At 42.5% G+C, this 21,037-nt stretch overlaps 1 protein-coding gene across 6 annotated transcripts in view; it reads right to left on the reverse strand.

Moving 5' to 3' along the window:
- Window positions 1-2,614: 2,614 nt before the first annotated feature.
- KIAA0586 (KIAA0586 ortholog) overlaps window positions 2,615-21,037 on the reverse strand; it is a 74,872-nt gene continuing 56,449 nt past the window's right edge. For all 6 annotated transcript variants that reach the window (XM_027662599.1, XM_027662598.1, XM_027662597.1 and 3 more), the window contains one exon: window positions 2,615-2,982. In XM_027662599.1, the coding sequence (XP_027518400.1) occupies window positions 2,837-2,982 (146 nt within the window). In that variant the 3' untranslated portion in view covers window positions 2,615-2,836. The remainder of the gene's footprint in view (window positions 2,983-21,037) is intronic.

Consider the following 21,037-nt stretch of genomic DNA (forward strand, 5'->3'; position numbering starts at 1 on the left):
AAACAGTTCACACTTTCTTCACCTCTCCAAAATGCTCCTTGAATGGGACCAGCGGAGGTTGCAGTGGGGATGAAGGATTAGCAGATCCCACTGCCACAGGGTAATCCCCACCAGCAGCAGATCTTTGAAGACCAGGGCCAGGAACCCAGAAGCTTCCAAAAAGATCAGTCAGTCACAAAAAGCTGGGAGAGAACACAACCCAACAGGGAATTTTCAAAACTGACTGAAAATGGTATTCACGAGGCATTTTATGGCATGTTTTCCTCAAAACACAACTCATTTTGTCAGGATTCAGTCAATGACAATACCTGTGATTAAATGCAAAAGAAGAGAATTAGAGCAACACGTGAGCTGCTCAGCACTGCAGAAAGCAGAGCCCAACACAGTTATTTTCCTGGTATGGTGAGCCAGTGGCCTCTCCCATAGGTCAGGCTGACTCATCCTTTCCTGAGCACTCTCCTTGCCTGTGTATCCATCTGCTGTCTCCCATCCCATCCCATCCCATCCCATCCCATCCCATCCCATCCCATCCCATCCCATCCCATCCCATCCCATCCCATCCCATCCCGTCCCTCTGTTTGTCAGCTCTCTGCATGTCCTTGGCCCAATTACTGCACTCTGTTCAGCAAAGAACACTCCTGATCCAAGCTCACAGCCCTGGGCACAGAACAGCACAGCTCAACTACCATTTACACTGCAACAAAGGGGACCTAAATTATGTATCAGCACCCTAAAACACCCAGCAGACTGACAGAGACCCTGGAATATGGTTTCATGAAGGTTTTCTCTTGCAGGAAAGCTGGTTTAAGAAGCTCTTTCCCTGCCCACTGCATTTCCTTATCCTCTCACTTGTTCTAGTGCAATCACTTGTAGCAACCTGCTGCAGGGTAAAAAAACACCTCCATCATCCCCCAAAAAGCTGGTTTTATATAAAGTATTGATTGGGTCAACAGTCTGATTTACAGAGCAGTTCCACAGAGAGCAGCAATCAGTACAAGGACAGTGAGAAGCAGCTTTACCTCTGGAGACAATGTTTGTGGCATCATATGCTGAAATCCAGCTCCCAGCAATGCCATATCACAGACTGGATATTGGGAAGAAATTCTTGGCTGTGAGGGTGGTGAGGCACTGGCACAGGCTGCCCAGAGAAGCTGTGGATGCCCCATCCCTGGGAAGTGTTGGGTGCGGCTTGGAGCAACCTGCTCTAGTAGAAAGTGTCCTTGCCCATGGCAGGGGGTTGGAACTGGATGGTATTTAAGGTCCCTTCCAACCCAGGACATCCTGTGTTTCCATGTTCTCATTTGTACTTTTTCTTTTTTTTAAATCAGTGTTGCATTTTGCACAAAGCCTGACACACTTTTACCCTTTTACCCCCCCTAAATGTGCTATTTACATGTCTGTCACAACAGACAAGAGCCCAAGTCTCTCAGGTGCTTGAGAGACACCCATTAAAGTTGAATCCTCAGGATATCACTGACCTTGAAAGGGTTGAAGCTCTCTCTCTTTCCATCCACCCCTGCAGATGCTCCAGCAAATCTACCGAACCTTGTGGTGAATGAGATCAACACAAAACCAAAAGGAGCTTCTGATCTTTCTCTGTGAAGGAGAGGTGAAATCAGTGCAGGCTCCATAAAAACAAAATTAATGGGAACTGCTCATGGTTATGAGCATCTGCAACGACAAAGTGTCTCTCATCAGTGACACAGTGAAGCCATGAAGTTTTATGCCCCTCTGTCACAAGGTACAAGTCAACCCAAGTATTTTTTTCCCAAGTTTCTGAGAGATGCCTTCACACCCCATGTCTTTGAAAGTGCCACAGTATCCCCTCTTTCTCACAGATGAAAAGCTTGGAGTGGATGAGGAACAGAGCAAAAGCTGTGTTTGCCCTGCTTGGAGAAGAGTTCTTTCCTAGTTTTCCTACAGGAACATGTCTGAATTCCTACTTTTTTAGTCTGTTTGGATGCTGCTTGGAGCAGACAATCCTACCTTCCTCCTGTCACTGCTGGAACAACCTCATTGTCCTGATGGAGGCAATAAAAAATGGAGCAGCCCCTGGGAGGGTGGCACTATGTCCAGGGACTCTTGCTGTTCACCATCACTGTGGCATTTCTGACTGAGATTCTGGAGGGCTGAGACCAAAGGAACTGTCTCATGAGAAGGAAAAAAATTACATTAAAAATGTAAACAAGTAACCTTACCCACACAATCTCCCATTCAGAGATGTTTCAAGACAGAAAAAAACCCCCAAAAAACTTTAGGGAAACAAACACAAAAACGCTGAAAAACTTTCCTAATTCTGAAAAAATAAATTCCTCATAATTACAATACAAACTCTAATGGTCTCTTTTACACGCAGTGTTGAATTATTGGCTTGTCATAGCAGTCTTCTAACGATGAACAGGCTCTGAAGATACTTAGAAACACAGTTTTCTTGCAAACTTTGGTTTCAAATATATCTCTCTTTTGCTCAACATTTTGACAATACTGATGTGATATTAAACAAGCATTTTTCCCATCAGTGAGACAGACCTTTGCAATGGTTTTAATACCAATCACCTTCACCTGTAATACAATAAATATTTAAAAGGCCTTTATTGACTTAAACTCACAATGATTCTGAAAGAACTGCAATTTATTTGCTTAAAAATACCTGATATATTCACAGACAATCATTGTCTTAATTTAAAACAATAACAAAATTATCAGAAAAACAGTAGAAAATAAACAGTGCTGAAAGACTGTTATTTTGATGGAACACCCAGACTATCACACTAGACAGACAAATGCACCAAGCACGAAATCTTTAGACAGTGACTGTCATAAACAGCCATAAGCTTTAAAATGTGTCTGTCCCTGAAGAATCCGAATCTCCCCGTGCACTGCTCACACTCTGGGTCTCGTCTCCTGTGTTTCTAGCAGGCAGCTGCACTGACACCTTGGCTGCAGAAACCTGGGGATTCAAATGTGGGGCAGCATCTTCTCCTAAAAAATAAATAAAAAAAAAAAGAGAGAGAAAAGGAAAGAGGAAAACTAAAGTCATTATTTGCTGTCTGTGACAAATGGCTGAAGTCTACTGAAGTCATGGAAGTACAAGTACACAGGCACCCTTACTGCCCACAGTGCAAAGGGTGCTGCTTTAGCCATCAGAGTTCTTATCAGGCAACAAAGGGATGAATTTCTGTGCATATATAGAATCATAGAATCACAGAATGGTTTGGGTTGGAAGGGACCTTAAAGTTCGTCTTGTTCCAACCCCTCTGCCATGGGCAGGGAAACCTTCACTAGACCAGGTTGCTCCAAGCCCTGTCCAACCTGGCCTTGAACACTTCCAGGGATGGGGGATCCACAACCTCACTGGGGACACCCATCTGCATTGTAAGTATGAACATCCCAGAGATGGGATGGGAGAAGAGTCATGAGCACAAATTAATGTATTTAGCCAGAGGAGGGAGATAAGATGAATCAATTCATGGAGCAGGAAGAGCAAGGCATGGATCAGGCTGGAGACACAGAATGAAGGAAGACAGAAGAAATGGCATTAGAAGAAGAACAGCACAGCATTCACAAAACTACAGAAAGAGCATTTTGAGATTTCAGTTTTCCTGGGGACATTTAAGGGCAGCAGCTACACGCAAAACAAACACATATCTGAGTCCATGTACAACAGCAAAGGCTGTCTCGGAGTTTGTTTTCATTCCAGGAAGCTGTAACAATTCTCCCTTCCTCTGTGATAAACTAGGCAATTAGAACACTATTTTCCCAATAAAACCAAGAAGTTAGGCTTTCTTTCACCCCAGTTAATTATCTACTATGTCACTGAAGCAGTAATCTGCATTCATCCAATTTGTAGCAAAGCACGCTTCAAATGGCTAATTAAAACAAAAACCCACTGCTAAAATAAAATTCCATCGGGTGTTCTCCATGCCACAACAGCAGCCAACAGCCTGGGAAGTCAAACATGGACTAGGCCAAAGACAGTGAAGCCATCATATGGGGTGAGCTGTGCCAGCCAAGCCTGTTGCCATTCAGGAAGGCAGCAGGAGCACAGGAGCATTTTTTGTGTCCCCAGCAAATCAGCACATCAGAGGTTCGGAGAGGAGAGGTTCGGAGAGGTTAGGCGAGGCGAGGCGAGGCGAGGCGAGGCGAGGCGAGGCGAGGCGAGGCGAGAAGAGAAGAGAAGAGAAGAGAAGAGAAGAGAAGAGAAGAGAAGAGAAGAGAAGAGAAGAGAAGAGAGAAAAGAGAATGCAAGGCTTTGGGGAGACCTTAGAGCAGCCTTCCAGGACCCACAGGGGCTCCAAGAGAGCTGGAGAGGAACTTTTCACAAGGGCATGGAGTGATGGGACAAGGGGAAATGGCCTTAAGCTGAAGGAGGGCAGGTTTAAATGTTGGGGAAAAAATTCTTGGCCTTGAGGGTGGTGAGGCCCTGGCACAGGTTGCCCAGAGAAGCTGTGGCTGCCCCATCCCTTGTAGTGTCCAAGGCCAAGTTGGATGAGGCTTGGAGCAACCTGGGATTGTGGAAGGTGTCCCTGCCCACGGCAGGGGAGTTGGAACTGGATGGTCTTTGAAGTCTCTTCCAACCCAAACCATTCTATGATTTCACGATTTGATTCTGTGGCCATGTTTGAGTGACACAAGAAGGTTTTTGAGAAAGGGAACTGAAGGAAAGCAGAGGGTTTATTTGGTCAGACGTGGAGCTGACACACAGTAAGGACGTGACTGTGCAATGCCCAAGGAAACCCTATAAATCATCCCACACACTAAAGCAACTCTCCAGCTCTGTATGGAGCTTGAAGCTTTCAAAGCTTGACTTTGTTAATAATTTCCACAGTCGTGTCACATTCCATGATGTCATTGTTTCAACAGCTGTTTTCAGGTTTCTTAAAAAAAAAAGGAAAAAAAAAAAGAAAAAATGGAAGGAAAAAAGAAAAGAATATTCCCTTATCCCAGGGCTCTGTAGTAATTTCTCAAGTCTTTGATTCTGGGAGTGCTAAAAGAAAGTATCATATTAGTCTGCATTCTTCCTAACACGTACTCTAATATGTTTTACAGACAGACTATAGTCCAATTTTATGATAGATATAAAATGCTAAAACACAAAAAACTTAAAAGAATAATTCCCTCTACTTGTTCAACAGAAAAGTTACAGGCCCTGAGTTATCTAAATAACCTTAAAAATACCCAAAGTCAGCATTTACCTTTTTAAAAGACAAGAAATCTGAAGACTTGGACTCTGTTAGATGCACACAGAAAATACAGAATGTGGATTTTCAGCATTTTAACTGCAAAAAAACTCTGGATATCCTATTTCAGCTACATGGGAGATATTCTGCTCCATGACTGCAACTTCCCAAGATGGAAACCTGCTCGTCCTGAAACTCTACATTGGCCCAAAAAACGCAGTTACTAAGTTATTCTCTCATGTGCTTTATCATTATTACCTTTTGTTGAATGTAACCACGTGCAGGCACAGTGCATGTAACACATCATATATACATGTAGGATGGGTATGTGAATAAATACACAAATATTTATGCCTGTTGCTGTACCCCAGTGACAGTGTTTGTACAGCCCCTGGCCTGCTCTTTCTTTAAGAAGGTGATATTCTGTTTTATATCTTCCCCCCCTCAGAGAGAGCAGCTCATAACCAACACTAAGTTGGTTTCCTCTTAAACACCGAGTTCTTCACCAGCACAAATATGCAAATTGCAGTGGTTAGGATCTTGTGATAAGTCATAAAAATGGAATGGAAAATTCTTCCCTTTAAAAAGCAGGGCAGGAAGGCAGGTAGCCTTCATGACTATTTTTTCCCCCTTCTTTAGAGACTCTGGGAGAGCTCAGTACAATTTTCTAATCATGTAGTTAGGTGCATTTATAAAAATTTTGCTCGTTAAAATCCAATAAATGGAGTGCATGACCTCAGGTGACCTCCAGTTTTCCAAACTCTTTGTCACCAGCTAACAGGATAAATTCATATAAACTGTGAAAACTGACACTCAGTGAGAGTGTGAGAGCCCTTGACTGGTAAAAACTCACGAGTGACTGAAAACATCTTGGTGACCCACTGATGGAAAAGGTCAGATTTTCAGATCAGAGATTTTTCCTGTTCTTGGTAATCTATAACAAATTCATGTACAGTACTAAATTTCCAGACCTCTGTTTAACAGAAGCATAAAAATTAATGGTGTGTCAACCATCCAGTGACCTGTGAAGGGAGTTTTTCTCTACAAGGCACCATCACACAGAGAATCAGCTATAGATGAGTGTGTGGTGAATGGATGCCAAATGAAAAAGGAATTAACCCCACTGAAGGGAGGTTTGGTTCCCAATACCATATGGCAACAATAAGAACAAAGAAAAATGTTTAAATCTTTCTTTTAAATTTTTTCTATTTGGCAAAATAAAAAGACTAAACAAGTCTGACTTTTAAGCCAAATGAGAACCATGTGCTTTAACTCTTTCGACTCCATATATTAAATAAAAATCCTAATTTAAATATCTCTGGAGATGAAACAGACCCCTATCTTGTAAGTGAAAAGTGTTATCACAGAATCACAGAATGGCTTGGGATGGAAGGGACCTTCAAGACCACCTCATTCCAACGCCCTGCTGTGGGCAGGAACACCTTCCTCTAGACCAGATTGCTCCATCCAACCTGGCCTTGAATATTTCCAGGGAAGGGGCATCCACAGCTTCTCTGGGCAACCTGTGCCAGGGCCTCACCACCCTCACAGGGAAGAATTTTTTCCTAATATCCAATCTAAGCTTACTCTCTTTCATTTTGAAGCCATTCCCCCTTGTCCTGTCACTCCGTGCTCTGGTAAACAGTCTCTCTCCATCAAGACAATAAACAGGGAGGGGTTTGAGGAATCAGGACCCAGGTTATTGTGTCAGTAGAAAACCAGAACTATAATTACTGTAATTACCTACATATTACTTCCTAAAACTGCAAAACAATCCTCCCTCTACTCCCCAACAGAACAACCAAAGCAGCTCAGTTCTAGAGCAAGAATAAACTTCCAAGCATATGCAAAAACAACCCCAGTGCTCTCATTCCTTTAATAGCACAGGCTGATAGGAATGGTTCGTTTCTTCTTCTGCCAGATTCCAGCTGCTTCACTTTGTTTATTCTTCACTTCAAAGTTTAAAACACTGTCCTGTCCCAACAAATAACTTCCTCCAGATGGCATTAGCTCAAGTGTTCTGAGCACTGGGATAGCACAGCACCTGCAGATCTGTAACTCTGCATCTAAAAATCTTCAATGAATGTGCATTTGTTTTTTTTTTTCCTGTGTCATTCCCCCATTTTGCTTTTCCCTTACATAAAAAGATTTACATCTGGTGAGTAGTTACAAAGACCATTAGCAGGGCAACAGAGTTGTAAGAAATTCTTTACAGGAAAGACTAAAATAAAATAAAAGAATATCTACAGCCCCGAAGGTAACAGAACCACTATCACAGAAACACTTCACAGAATCACAGAACGGTTTGGGTTGGAAGGGGCCTTAAAGACCATCCAGTTCCAACATGGCAGGGACACCTTCCACTAGCCCAGGTTGCTCAGAGCTCCATCCAACATGGCCTTGAATACTTCCAGGGATGGAGCAGCCACAGCTTCTCTGGGCAACCTGTGCCAGGGCCTCACCACCCTCACAGCCAACAATTTCTTCCCAATATCCAACCTAACCCTGCCCTCTGTCACTGTGAAGCCATTCCCTCTTGTCCTGTCATCCAGGCCCTTGTCCAAAGTCCCTCTCCAGCTCTCTTGGAGCCCTTTAGGCACTGGAAGGGGTTCAAGGTCTCCCTGGAGCCTTCTCTTCTCCAGGCTGAACCACCCCAGCTCTCTCAGCCTCTCTTACCTGCACCTCTTACCTGTAAGTAAAGAAGTGATGTACACATTTGTGCCAATGGGTGTCCTATGCATGTCTCCATGGGTTGATACCAAACTAAAATTCACTCATTTCAATACATGTTTGTACAGGCAAATTACCAACGACAGCAATCCAACATGCAGCACTTTCAGCAAAACCAAAATGGTTCCAGACTTGCTGGGCTAACACATACTGATAAGAAACATCCATGTTTTGATGTAAGTAATTCTGAAGGCTACACTGAAAGGAGAAAAGGCACTGCAATGTCAGTTCTGTTATTATTACTGATTATAATTATAGAGTATATCCAGTCCAGACTCATGTCTATCTGTATTGTGCATACTGGCTATTCAATGTTTCTGGAATTTAATGGCATGTCAAGCTGGAACTGGGTAAGGTAAAGAATTAGTCACATGGCTTTGAGATGGTAAATAATACAGCTTTCTCAGGAATAAGCAGGACCATCAACAGTTTCTCAAATAATCCAATTGTTTGGACAAAGTTGTTCTCCATTCATTAGAAAGGATAGTTCCTCCTCCAGAGCTTTTCTAGCCCTGGCCACCTTGAATCTATAGGCTTCTTCAGGTTATTCAGGAGAAGGTGGCCTTTCTCAGCTCTGCCCGAAATGTGTTTTTTAAGGCAGGGACCCTCTTCTCTTTGTTGAACCCTGTGCCAAGCATTTACCTGGCTGCAGGTGAGACTCTGCCTTTCACTGGGACAGAAACACAGAGAGCAAGAACAAGGTGTCCTGTAAATCCTGCAGGTCTGTTTCTGTAACTCCAACCCAGACTGCCCCAACTTAGCTGGTTCCATGACAAACAGAAAAGACCGTAGGCAAAACAAGGCCAAATTTCTAGGGCTGAGTTACATGAAAGGAGTAGATTTACAATTAAAACACTTGAGTTGTTTCACAGAAATGGACAGACATCTGCAGGACTGTAGCCAAAAATGCCTGGATCTAAAAGCACGAGTCTACTGCTCGAGCTGAAAAAACACAGTTTCATTCTCAAAGGCCTCAGCCAACTCATAAACTTCTGTAAGTGGGCCACAGACACCAGTGGAGACAGAAAACTATATAGCATGAGTTCAGCTCAAGTTTTGACCTAAACTTGGCAAATTCCACCTTCCCATGGCGTAATGTACTCACAGAAACCCTGCACACAGGCACACACAAAATAAACACGTGCACACACACGCGCTTGGCTTCGGTTGTTTGTTTGTGTAACCCCCAATGTATACCCCAGCTATAAATATTTCCAAAAAGAAAATAAATGCAGATCCCGAGCCAGCAAAGGAGGGTGGGGCCAGGCCCAGCAGCCCACAAATTTTTCAAAGCAGAATATTTGAAAATGATTTTTTTCCTCCTCTCGCGTCGGAGTTTTCAGGTTCAGCGGTTTTCCAAAACACCGTATCCCCATCAATAGCAACACCAAACAGAACAAAAACTAGAAATACATTAAATAAACCAGAACCAGATTTTTCAAAATCCCCACACAGAGACCGGTACGGAAGGGCAGACAGAAAGCAGCTCCAAAAACATCCAGGAATGAGATTGCAGAGTTTACTAAATAAATATTTCCTTTTGGTGCCTAAAACCTACTCTGCTCCTTTAGATCTGGCATCTTTTGCTCTGTAGAATATCTCATTGCTTAACAAATTCGTTCCCTGGCCACAGTTCTTGCTGCTGTTTCCCAGCAAATCCCTTCCAAAAGATGTGTAATGATCTTTCCAAATGAATGCAATAATTATTAATACTAAGAAGAAATATTAAAAGTCCATTTGATTTTTCCATACTGTGATTTTTGGATGTGCAATTGGCTCGAAACAAATAGTCTTTTCTTAATTTTTAAGCACTGCTATTTCTTGGCTGCAAGCATTTTCCTGAGAACTGAGATGAGGGTCTGTGGTAAATACTGAAGCAGTAGTTTTTATTTCAAAGTAAAAAAATTAGGAATTGGTTCCTTACTGGTCCAGAGTCTTTGAAAAACCACCAGGAAAATGTGTATCTTGTGCAAGGGCTGGGGGAGGAGTAATCCCTAAATCCACAAGAGACAACCAAGGTAAACAGCTGGTGGAATCAGGAGAATCTGACAAGTGATAATTAAAAAACTGCAGATCAAATGGTGTAATTAATATTTTACTTATCCAGTAAAACTAAATATCACCTACATACCAATTTTTTTTTCCTAATTTTATGCAAAATCTAACTGGCAAGTGGTCAGGAAGGTAATTTTAAAAGCATGTTTGTGTTATATATTCTGTTACTCACACCTTCATGTTTTGGGGCTCCAAAGGACATTTTAATGCCAGTATCTGAAGCGAAATAAAGAAGGTAAGAAAAAGGAACCCGAATGATCGATCGTGGGAATTCACACTTAATTCTGAGATAAAGTTCTGCAGAATTCCCTCAGGAAGCAGAGTCAGTGAGTGCAAACCCAGCAGTAGGACTGGCTCCACAGAGACCTTATATCTTAATGATATTAATTGCAGCAATAGTGCCTGCAGCTTATCTACATCGTTCCACTGTGCTGCACAAAACAGCAGCCACGGCCTGCATGGGGAGTGGCAAGGAAAAGACATAAAAATCAAAGCATCTTTTCAATGCTTAGAAGTTACATGGCCTGCTTTTATTGAATAATAATCAAAAAATATCTGACACAAGTAATTAAAGTTGAGCGACCGGAGTCGGTGACGTTTCGTCGTAAATTAAGGTTTGAAAATTAATCTTCCCAGTTCCCACTTAAAATGCAGATGGGTGTCCCAGTGAGGCCGTGGATCCCCCATCCCTGGAAGTTTTCAGGGCCAGGTTGGACGGGCCTTGGAGCAACCTCGACCAGTGGAAGGTGTCCCAGCCCACAGCAGGGGGCTGGAATGAGATAGTTTAAGGTTTTCCAAGCCAAAGCATTCCATGATTCTATGATCCCCTAAGCAAATGGTGCTCTTTTGTCAGAGTCCTGGCCAGGATACACACTGGGATACTCTGGAGTCTCACTGCTTGGATGCATTGATCTGAAGGCAGGAGGGAATTACTGACACCTGCTCCCATGTGCAGCCTTGGATGTGTGGTGGATGCATCCACATCCCTTGGGATGCACCTGTGATCATCTCTACTTATCAGACAGGTCCAGGATATGCTGCAAGTCAAGCCCGGGCACGTTTATCTGCTTGCACTGCCTGTGCTCACCAAGCAAGACACACTGTCCAGCCCTGCTAATTCCCAGGCACAAGAGTATCCAAAACATCATTAGGAATGCTGGAGGACAACTTTCAGAGAAACAGGGTAAGAAGTCACAAGCTGCTTTCTCTCACTTAAAAGTGTGATGGGAGACCTTGGTGAGCTCTCCCTCAAAGAGACGAGAGGATTTCCTGGGCAAGGAGGTTTTATCCCCTCCAGCCCTGGCAGGAATCTGCACCCAGATTTGAGTGAAAGTTGGGTATCAGAAAGAAAAGAGAAAACTTTCTGCCTCAAGGGAAGGGCTGCAGGGCAGAATTTTCTCTTTGCAAGTCACTCTTCACATACAGAATCACTAAATGCAGTCTTATAATAAAATATTAAATAAGGTACACTCAGCATGAAAAAAACCCACTTCAATAACAAGTGTTTTTCTAGATGACCACAAACAAAATAGCTGTATTTCTCTACTCTGAATACTTAAATAATCATACAACTACATGCAGTTTTGGTGATTTTCACTTCTAAAGTCATGGGATTCCCCATATGGAAACAGTTTTCCAAGACTCCTATAACTGTACTACCATTACAACAATCTGCCATATTAAAATGCTTATACCTACAGCACAATTACTCAAAATTCTTGTAATTACACCTTTTCAAAAGGGGATGATGAATGTTTTCCCCAGGAAAAAGCCAAAACAAGACAGAACAAAGCCAGCCCTATACAGCTAGCGTTTTCCAATGGCCAGTCTAATAAATTCCAGGACATCTCTACGCACATTTCTAGCATAGGAACAAACAAACTTATCAAAAAATACCTCTTTTCAAGCCTTTTTGTTTGGCAGCAGAAGGTGGCCACTACAGCTGTCACCATTTGTGCACATCAATGGCCTTTGGAAAAGGTATAGGAATAAGCAGTTCTAGGAAGTTTAGAGAGGCAAATAAATGTGAGCTTGGAAAGCACATGTTCAAATAAGGAAAACATTAAAATCTTTACTGGAAGATCTTCTGGCAGCCCACTATTATAGAATCATAGAATCCTTTAGGTTGGAAAACACCTCTAAGATCATCAAGTCCAACTATTAACCCAACACCACAATGTTCACCACTAAACCATGTCCCCGAGTGCCACATCCACACTTTTTTGAACCCTTTTAGGGATGGTGATTCCAACACTTCCCTGGGCAGCCTGTTCCAATGCCTGACCACCCTTTCAGCAAAGAAATTTTTCACAGTATCCAATCTAAACCTCCCCTGGGGCAACTTGAGGCCATTTCCTCTGGTCCTGTCTCTGTCCAGCCCCTATTCTGACCTGCTCTTGAAGTGAACAGCCAGTGTGATGACAAGTAATGCTGCCTCTACAGTCTAATGCCCAGGATCAGAAACCTGGAGAGGTCTGAGAGCAAATGTGTGTTTTTATCTTGTGCTATTTTAAAGTCTGTTGCAATCTAAAATGATTAAACTTTGTGCAATAGAGATAAGCATTCCTCCTGGTAAAAATAAAATAATAATAAAAAAAAAGAAACCAAGAACCTTGGCCTGTTAAATGGGAATGAGTAAAACCAAGATTCCTTTGCAATACTTGGGTGAATCTTAGCTTTAAATTGGTTCAAATAAATGAGCTGTATGAATGTACTGCTCTACATCTATTCTGCATACTGAGCACACTGCACCTCCTCCTTAACTCTCTCTTAGACACATCACTGCTGATTTTAATATCAGTAACTCCTCCATCTCTGCTAACTGCTATAAAATGCAGGGCATTGACTCCTCCCAGTTCAAGCTCTCAGTGCCAAACCTGGTGTGCACCCAGTTCATCAGCACCTTTCCTCATTGCTTGGGGCCACAGGCAAGATTAACAGAGCCTGTAAGCAGCCTGAATGAAAATAATTTATCAGTTCTCTGGGTTTAAATATTCCTGGCTAAAATGCAGGGAAACCTGCACTGCAAAGGAGTGTGCATGGAAATCCAGTCAGCATGTGAGGGAGCAGCTTCCTTGCAGAGTGTGGATCCTGTGGTGATGGGACACAACTTGGAATCACAGAACGATCCAGGCTGGAAAAGACCCCCGAGGTGAAGGGCACGGACACCTGGCTCTGTTCACCACTCCAGAGCACACACCTGAATTTAGGAGCTGTACAGGGATCATAGGAACAGCAATTATGCAAAGCTCCTTAAGAAAGCAGCTTTTGCAAACCCTCCACACACCTGACAGTGACACAGACCCAATTATTTTGCACAATCCTAATCTGACATCCAGTGTGTGCCAGCAGGAAAAGCACAATGGCAAAGAAAGGCTTATCTCATGAGTCTCATGGAATTTAATGGCTCCCCAGTATGTTACTCAAAGCAAATTCATTCACATTATGCACATACACACACACATGCACTTCCAGGTTCAGGAACACTTACTCTGCAAGTATCAGATAAATCAAGTTGTTTTCCAGCAGTTTCTTGCACATGCTCACAGTAAGACCAGAAATTTTAGAAACACTATCCATTATTTCCTTTCTCTCCCTCTCTTAAATATCATGCAATAATTGAATCCAGAATATACTTAATATTCAATACATCTACAAGTTGTGGAATATGTTTCCCCTCATCATTACACTGCCTACACAAGAGCAGGAGAGAACAAATGCTTCAAGATCTTCTTTCTTTATACACATCATTTGAATGTCACTCTTATTTGAAGCAATAGTGGGATTTTTTTTTTAATCTTGGAGAGAGAGAAGACACATGTTGCAAGATCTCTTGCAACAGGACTGTCTCCTGCCATGCTGGAAGCCTGGAAAGGACCTGGATCATGCCTGGGGCCTCTCAGTGATTCTGCAATGCAAACTGCAACACAGTTTTAACTCTACTGCAACAGAGTTCTCCAATCCTTCCCTGAAACAGGTTAGTACAGACTCACTGTTCCTTGCCCTGTATTTTTAGAGAGATACTTGGAAAGGGAGTAGCAGAGTATCCAAAGTGCAGCATCATTCACACAACCTACATTTATCAGGCACGGAAAGTTTCCTGGAAACCTCTCCTAAATCTGATAAGAAAAATCCTCATTAAGAATCATTTGCTTGTTTAATTTTCACTTATTGAGCTTTAATGTACCATAAAAGTAAGTAATAACAACAGTGCCTTAACTAAATATTGCTTGCCTTGTAGTCATTAATTTCTAGAAGAACACAAAACTGCCTCTAGATACAGGAAGCTGCCGGAAAACAAAAACTCACCAATCACACAAAGTCGAACGAGAGCTTTAAAGGATTTTTTTTTTTTTTTTTCTTTTTGTGTGTGGAACACTGAGTTCAACAAAAATGTATTCTGTTCACTGTACACACGACACCAGTGGGAATAAGAGCCAGTTCAAGTTCTAAGTTACCATTACTGGGGTAATGGCTTCAAGCTGCACGGCACAGCTGTACGGGCCCAGCCAGACAGGCTATCACAGCAATGCTTTGATAGCATGGGGCCCTTAAGTGTCAGGATATAGAAAAGGCAGCAGTTGTTGGCTGTGAAAACAGTCTGATACAAACCAGATGGGGACTCACTTGATGGGCAACACAAAGGAAAACAATTGGCTCATTCAACAAAGTCAGGCCACTGCCCCAGAGAATTACCAGAAGACAATAACAGTCAACCAGAGTTGATGCAAACAAGAAACAGCCATGTGGTTACGGTTTAAGGAATTGTTTCTCCTCAGACTAAACATAAAGTTTTGATTTCTAATTCTCATATTCATTAATTTCAGTCTCGTTTACAAGCCCCTTCTTCCTCCAAAGTCTTCCGTGTAATTCATTTACGTAGCACCAGCCTTCACACACCTACTTAAACAGGGAAAAAATACTGTGACAAAGGCAGCTACATTAATCCAACGTTTCCTGAGGAATGCCAAGACCACAGACAACTTTCTGAACCGTGGCAGAACAGCATTACAGATACACAGAGTGTTATTAGACACATTTGCATGCATATGGCAATATATTTACTGATTCTTTTTTGATTTGAAATGCACAAAGCCCAGTAGGTCACATGCTGGGTGACCAGAGTACAGGTAACTTCCAGTTTGGTGAAGAGTTCTTCTGGTTTCTTACTTAGGTTTCTTTTTTTAAGAAGTCAACTTCAGATCAATTATGTTACCAAGTAACAGTTTTGTTGGGCTACAGTTAAAAGAAAAATAATCTATTAAAATAGCTATTACCAAACCTTTTTGAAGCAATCAAAAATTTAAAATTGGCTATTTCAGCCATAAGTCAAAAAAATCCCCAGCCCACTCATTTTTAGAAGCTTGTAGAAGATTATGGTCCAAAATCTTAATTGCTCTTGCTGTTTTATTACAGGAAATATGGAAGTGACATGTGCAAAGGTATTTTGATTACAAATTACTTACAGAGATTGCACAATAAGTCAGAGCTCTAAGGGCCTTCTGCAATTTCACTCTCAGACCAAAAACATCTGAACTTTCTTTTCATTTACTTCAACCTATTCCCTCTGGCAGGCTGTGCTCTGTGGAGCTCCACACCAGCGAGAAAAGTGGGATGGCAACGCTCTGAAAGGCAGCCACATACCTGGGTACCTCGGGTACCCAAGCAAGGGTGTCTGCAAAATGCAGTGACGTGGAGATGCTCTGGATACCTTTGGAAATCACAGGGTCCTGGGACCCCTCAGCTTTATCACACCACCACACATCATGGAATCACAGAATGCTTTGGGTCAGAAGGGACCTAAAAAACCATCCTGTTCCAACCCCCTGCCATGGGCAGGGACACCTTCCATTAGACCAGGTTGCTCCAAGCCCTGTCCAACCTGGTCTTGAACACTTCCAGGGATGGGGCAGCCACAGCTTCTCTGGGCAACCTGTGCCAGGGCCTCACCATCCTCACAGGAAAGAATTTCTTTCTAATACCTCACCTAAACCTACTCTGAATGTATGGTTCTTATTTAACAGCTCACTCTGGACTAACAGAGAAAGGGAGTTTGTCCTTAAAGAAGTGAAGAAATCCCTACTGAATTAAGGAAACAGAGAGTCAGGCCCTAATTGTCATCTCCAGTGGTTGTAGCTCTCAGCTGCTGTGGTTCCCAAGCCTGGGAGCATGGTTTTACTTCCAAAAACAAGACTGAAACGCAGCCTTGGCTTCATTCAAAACAAACCACCACATACTGTAGGTAGAAAAGTCAGGTTTGACTCCAGTTTCCTGCCATAAGCACAGAGCCAACCCTCCAACAAAGCCGTTGTGTGCTGGGCCCTGTCTGAGCTCCAACATCTCTCCGGCGGAATCGCGAGGCCCATTTCCAAAAGCGCAGCCAAATTCCTGAACCCTCCACTGCAGGGCTGGGCTGTCACAGGGAAGATTTTGCCTGCAGTGCTGCTATTATTCATTTTTCACATCATATATATCGAGGTCAGACCACATTTTTTTTTACACACAGCTGAAATTTTGGGTTGAGTGTCACTGTTAGGTCGTTACGAGAAAATTCCAAACCTTAGGAACAGAACAGCCTTTATCCAGCCTTAACCTCGGAGATACTGCCTGTCGTGGTCATGCATTAAAAGCAGATGAGAGAGGAGCAAAAACCTCTTTAAATCCCAGCTCTGCCTGCACAGGCAAACCCCAACTGCTCTTGTAAAAGTGGTTTTGGACACGGCCTGTCAGAGAACGCCTCCACACCAAGTCCAGCTGGAGCAGGGGGAGGCACGGCTGCCCAGTCTCCCTTCAAGTGAGGATTCCAACAGGAAACTGCTCCCCCCCTTTCTCTTCTTTTTTAATCAGGAAGGAAGCTGCATCTTCAGAAACAAGCATTCCCTGGGTAATCTCCCTTGCTTGGCTGTCTCTAGGAGCGGGTCCAATTACTGAAATCAGCAACGAGCACTTTGGAGAAGTTAATGGGGTATTTACACTGTAACTCCAACTAGTAAATATTTCCCATTTGTAATTCTGATTTGCGAAACGGGGCACAATGGCAGCTGTTAAATAAATTAAACAATTTTCTCAAGATCTGCAATTATGGTTTTAGGGTTATAAAAACACAGTAAAAAAAAAAAAAAAGTCAGAAATTAAGCAACTCCCAAAAAATGCTTTTTACTTCTAGTGAAGATACAATGGCCTGACAAGGACCAACACTGCAGCTGTTACACTGTCTTTAAACAAACATAACTCTGCCTAGCTCTTGCAATATGTAGTGCAAAAAACAAGGTCATGACATGCAACCTTGAGATTATTACATTGCTATAACAACCTGAGTTAGGATGGAGATCAGCAGATCAGTCCACATTAAGTCTAACCTGCTTTGATTGCTTAATTTGGAACCAAAACACAACTACAATTACACCAGACCCAGAAAATGTGAGATACACATTTTTGTTGTTCACATATGGCTGATGATTTATTAATTTGTATTAATACTAAATGCCTATCTGCCCTTAGAAAAAAAAGAGTTAATAGAAAGGCAAAGTCATGCCTTACACAAAGAGAAACAGTTACTTCCCTGCAGCCAAAGCACTGGGGGGAAAAAAATGCATTTCACAGAACTGCTCCACATTTTGTGTCACACTCAACAACTTTCACCGAGTTTGTTCAGAACTGGGCTTAAAACAGTTCTTCTTTCTTTAAAAGCAAAACATAAGTTTTAGATTAGAGCAGAGTGACAACACAGATACAAAGGTTCTAAATCTAAATTAAGTTTTTCTAGGTGTAGGGGTTTTTTTTTTCTCCCCTGAACGACAGCACTTGTGATAAAAACCAGAACACAGTAGTCCACAGACAAAATTTAACCCATCTCCATCATTCACTACTGCTCCTTGCAAACCCAGTCACCAGAAGCACATTTGTAAGTGGTATTTCAGAGATGAGGATTTGCTGTATTTTACTTACAAAGTGAGTTTTATGGAAGATGAAAAGCTCAAGCTTTATGTTAGGACACGTTATTCCACACTATTACAAAACACAGCCCCATGTGCAGCCTCAGCAGTGAGCAACAGGTCATGCATGACAACTTTAATCTTCACCCACCAGTCCTTACCCTATTTTTAAGAAAAATGCTGCTTTGGCAGGCTGCATTTCTCTAAATCAGCATGTTATCAAAGAGTAGCATTACCATTATTTACATAGTATTCTTCATTTGGAAGACATCTTAGATAACATTTACTCCATGCTGTTGCTGTATTTGAAAGTCTCCTGGGCTCCTGGTCTTAAGAAATTAATCCCACGGGCACTGGAAACATGTAGTTATATTTAATTACAGGCAGTCTTTGTATCACTGTATTGAGAAGGTGGTGCTGGAAAAGCTTCTCTTTGCTGCATGAAGTACAAGGTCTGTTTACTCCTAAAGTGTCTGGAAAAATAAGAAAATAAAGTACCTAGTAATGCCACTGGTCACCAGCATGAAAACTGCCTGTCAGCCAAGCCCTTCCACAATATAATAAGCAGTAGAATTTAAAAAATACTATTTCATTGTGGACACAAATCATCTAAATATCCATCTTTATTGGCTAGTTTGGTTTTCTTAATTCCCTTATTTTTTCTTAATTAATTACTTTTTTTTTTTTGTAAATCCCCAATCTCCTTTGTAGAAGAGATTTGGGGGCAGATAGTGAGAATCCGGGGGTTATTCACCACTCACCTTAAGCTAACAACACTCGGCACACACACACTCCTGCCCTAGTGATTTCCCTCCCCACACTCACAGCTGGACCCTTCCAGGTTTTATGTGGTGCTTTAAAAAGCTGAATTGAGAGCAATTTAAGAACAGGTAAAGCTGAAGGGAGTCCAGCTGCCTCTGCCCAAGGCTCCCCAAACCCATCACAGCGGGGAAAGCAGAAGCTGCTCCTTCTGTTGCTTTGCTCTCCCACATGCACAAGCCACTGAATTATAAAGGGCAACATCTGCCTTCCTTGCCAACCAGAAAAATATAACAAACTCAGCACATACTGAAGAAATCAAACCTACATTTCTCCTATCACAGTGCTATATATGTTTCTCCAAGTTGAAATATGTGTTTGTAATACTCCTTGTCTTCACCTGTCACCACACAGTATCCAGGCAATGTGCTGCCAGCACCCAAAGGCAGCAAGACTTCCCACTCTGGTACTGATGCTTTTTATGAAAGAAACTAAAAAGAAAAAAAAAATAAAAAGAGAGACAAGAGACCTACTTAAATGGCTGTTAATCTAAGTAAGGATGGTCATCCTAGAAGATCTGCCAACGGAATTAACACAGTTGGCAGCAGGTCTACCTGAGAGAGCTGGAATGGTTCCTGACTCCAGCTTAGCTGGCGTGGATGTACCAGGTTGAAAATGAGAGTGACTGAGGAGTGTAAATATATCTTATTCAGGAAACCGCCTTTGTACTCTCTGTCAGTGGCTACAGCATGCTCCTGGAGGTAGTAACTCCAACCAAATGCCTTGCTGGATAAGAAAAAGGGAATGCTATTTCTTAGAATCACAAAGTGGTTTGGGTTGGAAGGACCTTAAAGATCAGTTCCAACCCTCCTGCTATGGGCAGGGACACCTTCCACTGGCCCAGGTTGCTCCAAGCCTCATCCAACCTGGCCTTGAACACTTCTAGGGATGGGGCAGCCACAGCTTCTCTGGGGAACCTGTGCCAGGGCCTCACCACCCTCACAGGGAAGAATTTCCTCCTAAAACCTAATCTGAACCTGCCTTCTTTCAGTTTTAAACCATTCCCCCTTGTTCTGTCACTATCTGCCCATATAAAAAGTCCATCTCCCTCCTTTTTATATACCCTTAAGGGACTGGAAGGAGCTCTAAGGTCTCTCTTCTCATCTCAATCTGTCTCCATAGCAGAGGTGCTCCAGCCCCCTGATCACATCTTGTTATAGTGACAAGAGGTACATCATTTAGAACAACCAGGAATCTCAATTTAAATTCATTTACCATCCCTGCTAACAAACAGGCACGTGAATTAAAGCAGTACAAGACCATAAAAATCCAATGCCTCTTCACAACATTATGACAGACGATGATGTGCAAAGGGACTTCAGACTCAATTATATGTCTATAAATGAGCAGCAGGTTCAGGAGAGAGTGTTCTGATCCTTTTCCATGACCTACCACAACACACAGGCCACAGAACAGCTGAGCACACTTACTTTCTAGAGGCACATCAGTTCTTTCTTATTAAACCATGGGCTCAGAGCTGTGGAACCACTAATTTGTGAGAAACTTCTCCCTCCAGAGAAGAACTAACTGGAAACAGCCCTGGGGCTGATGTAAGCATTAAGTACATGGGGAGTCTCTGTCCTTAGGTGGCTTGCCCAAGCCCATTAATTTTTTGTGTGTGTCCCCCATTTATATAAGCAATGTTTGCATGAAAGGGGAAAGCAGGTCAGCCTAGTCAGCCTGCTACCATCTGCTTTTATTCAGAGCTGCTCAAGATCAGTGCCAGTGGGATCAGTGCCCATTAAAGGGGTTTATTGTGTGTGTTTATATTTTGCTCTTTACAATGAAGGCAACAGCAATTACTGTAAGTTTGTAAAAGTGCATACAAATCATAATCCTCAATACAAAGCTGCTTCAGTGAGATCCCAGCGTGTTTACGAATCCTAGGCAGGCTGAAGGAAAGGCTGCCCTGGCACAGCAACTTCCATAGACTGGGCAGCAGTGTGTGAGTGTCCAGGAGATCTGAGACTGTATTTAACACATGTTACCAAGATCATCCCCTGCTTGCAATCCACGGCAACTCCAGCTGATCCACCACCACATGAGAATCTTACACAAAAGGAAAAGCATCACATTCGAGCCTGACCCCCAGACAGGCTGACAATAGGTGGATTTATACAACTAAAACTGGAGCTGGTGAGACATCAAAGGTAGGCTGCCAAAGTGGAAATAGCAATTTAGGGCTCTCAGCTAATACATTCCAATTCTTAAGAGTGGATATGCAGCACCAAGAGGTGTCCTCCTTTTAATAAGAATTCTGCCTAGAATATGCCTGGCCCCTAGAGACACAAATTACCAAAAAAACCCCAATCAATCAAA

Source organism: Corapipo altera, unplaced genomic scaffold (assembly GCF_003945725.1).
Source record: "Corapipo altera isolate COAL_440 unplaced genomic scaffold, ASM394572v1 169, whole genome shotgun sequence".
Taxonomy (NCBI): domain Eukaryota; kingdom Metazoa; phylum Chordata; class Aves; order Passeriformes; family Pipridae; genus Corapipo; species Corapipo altera.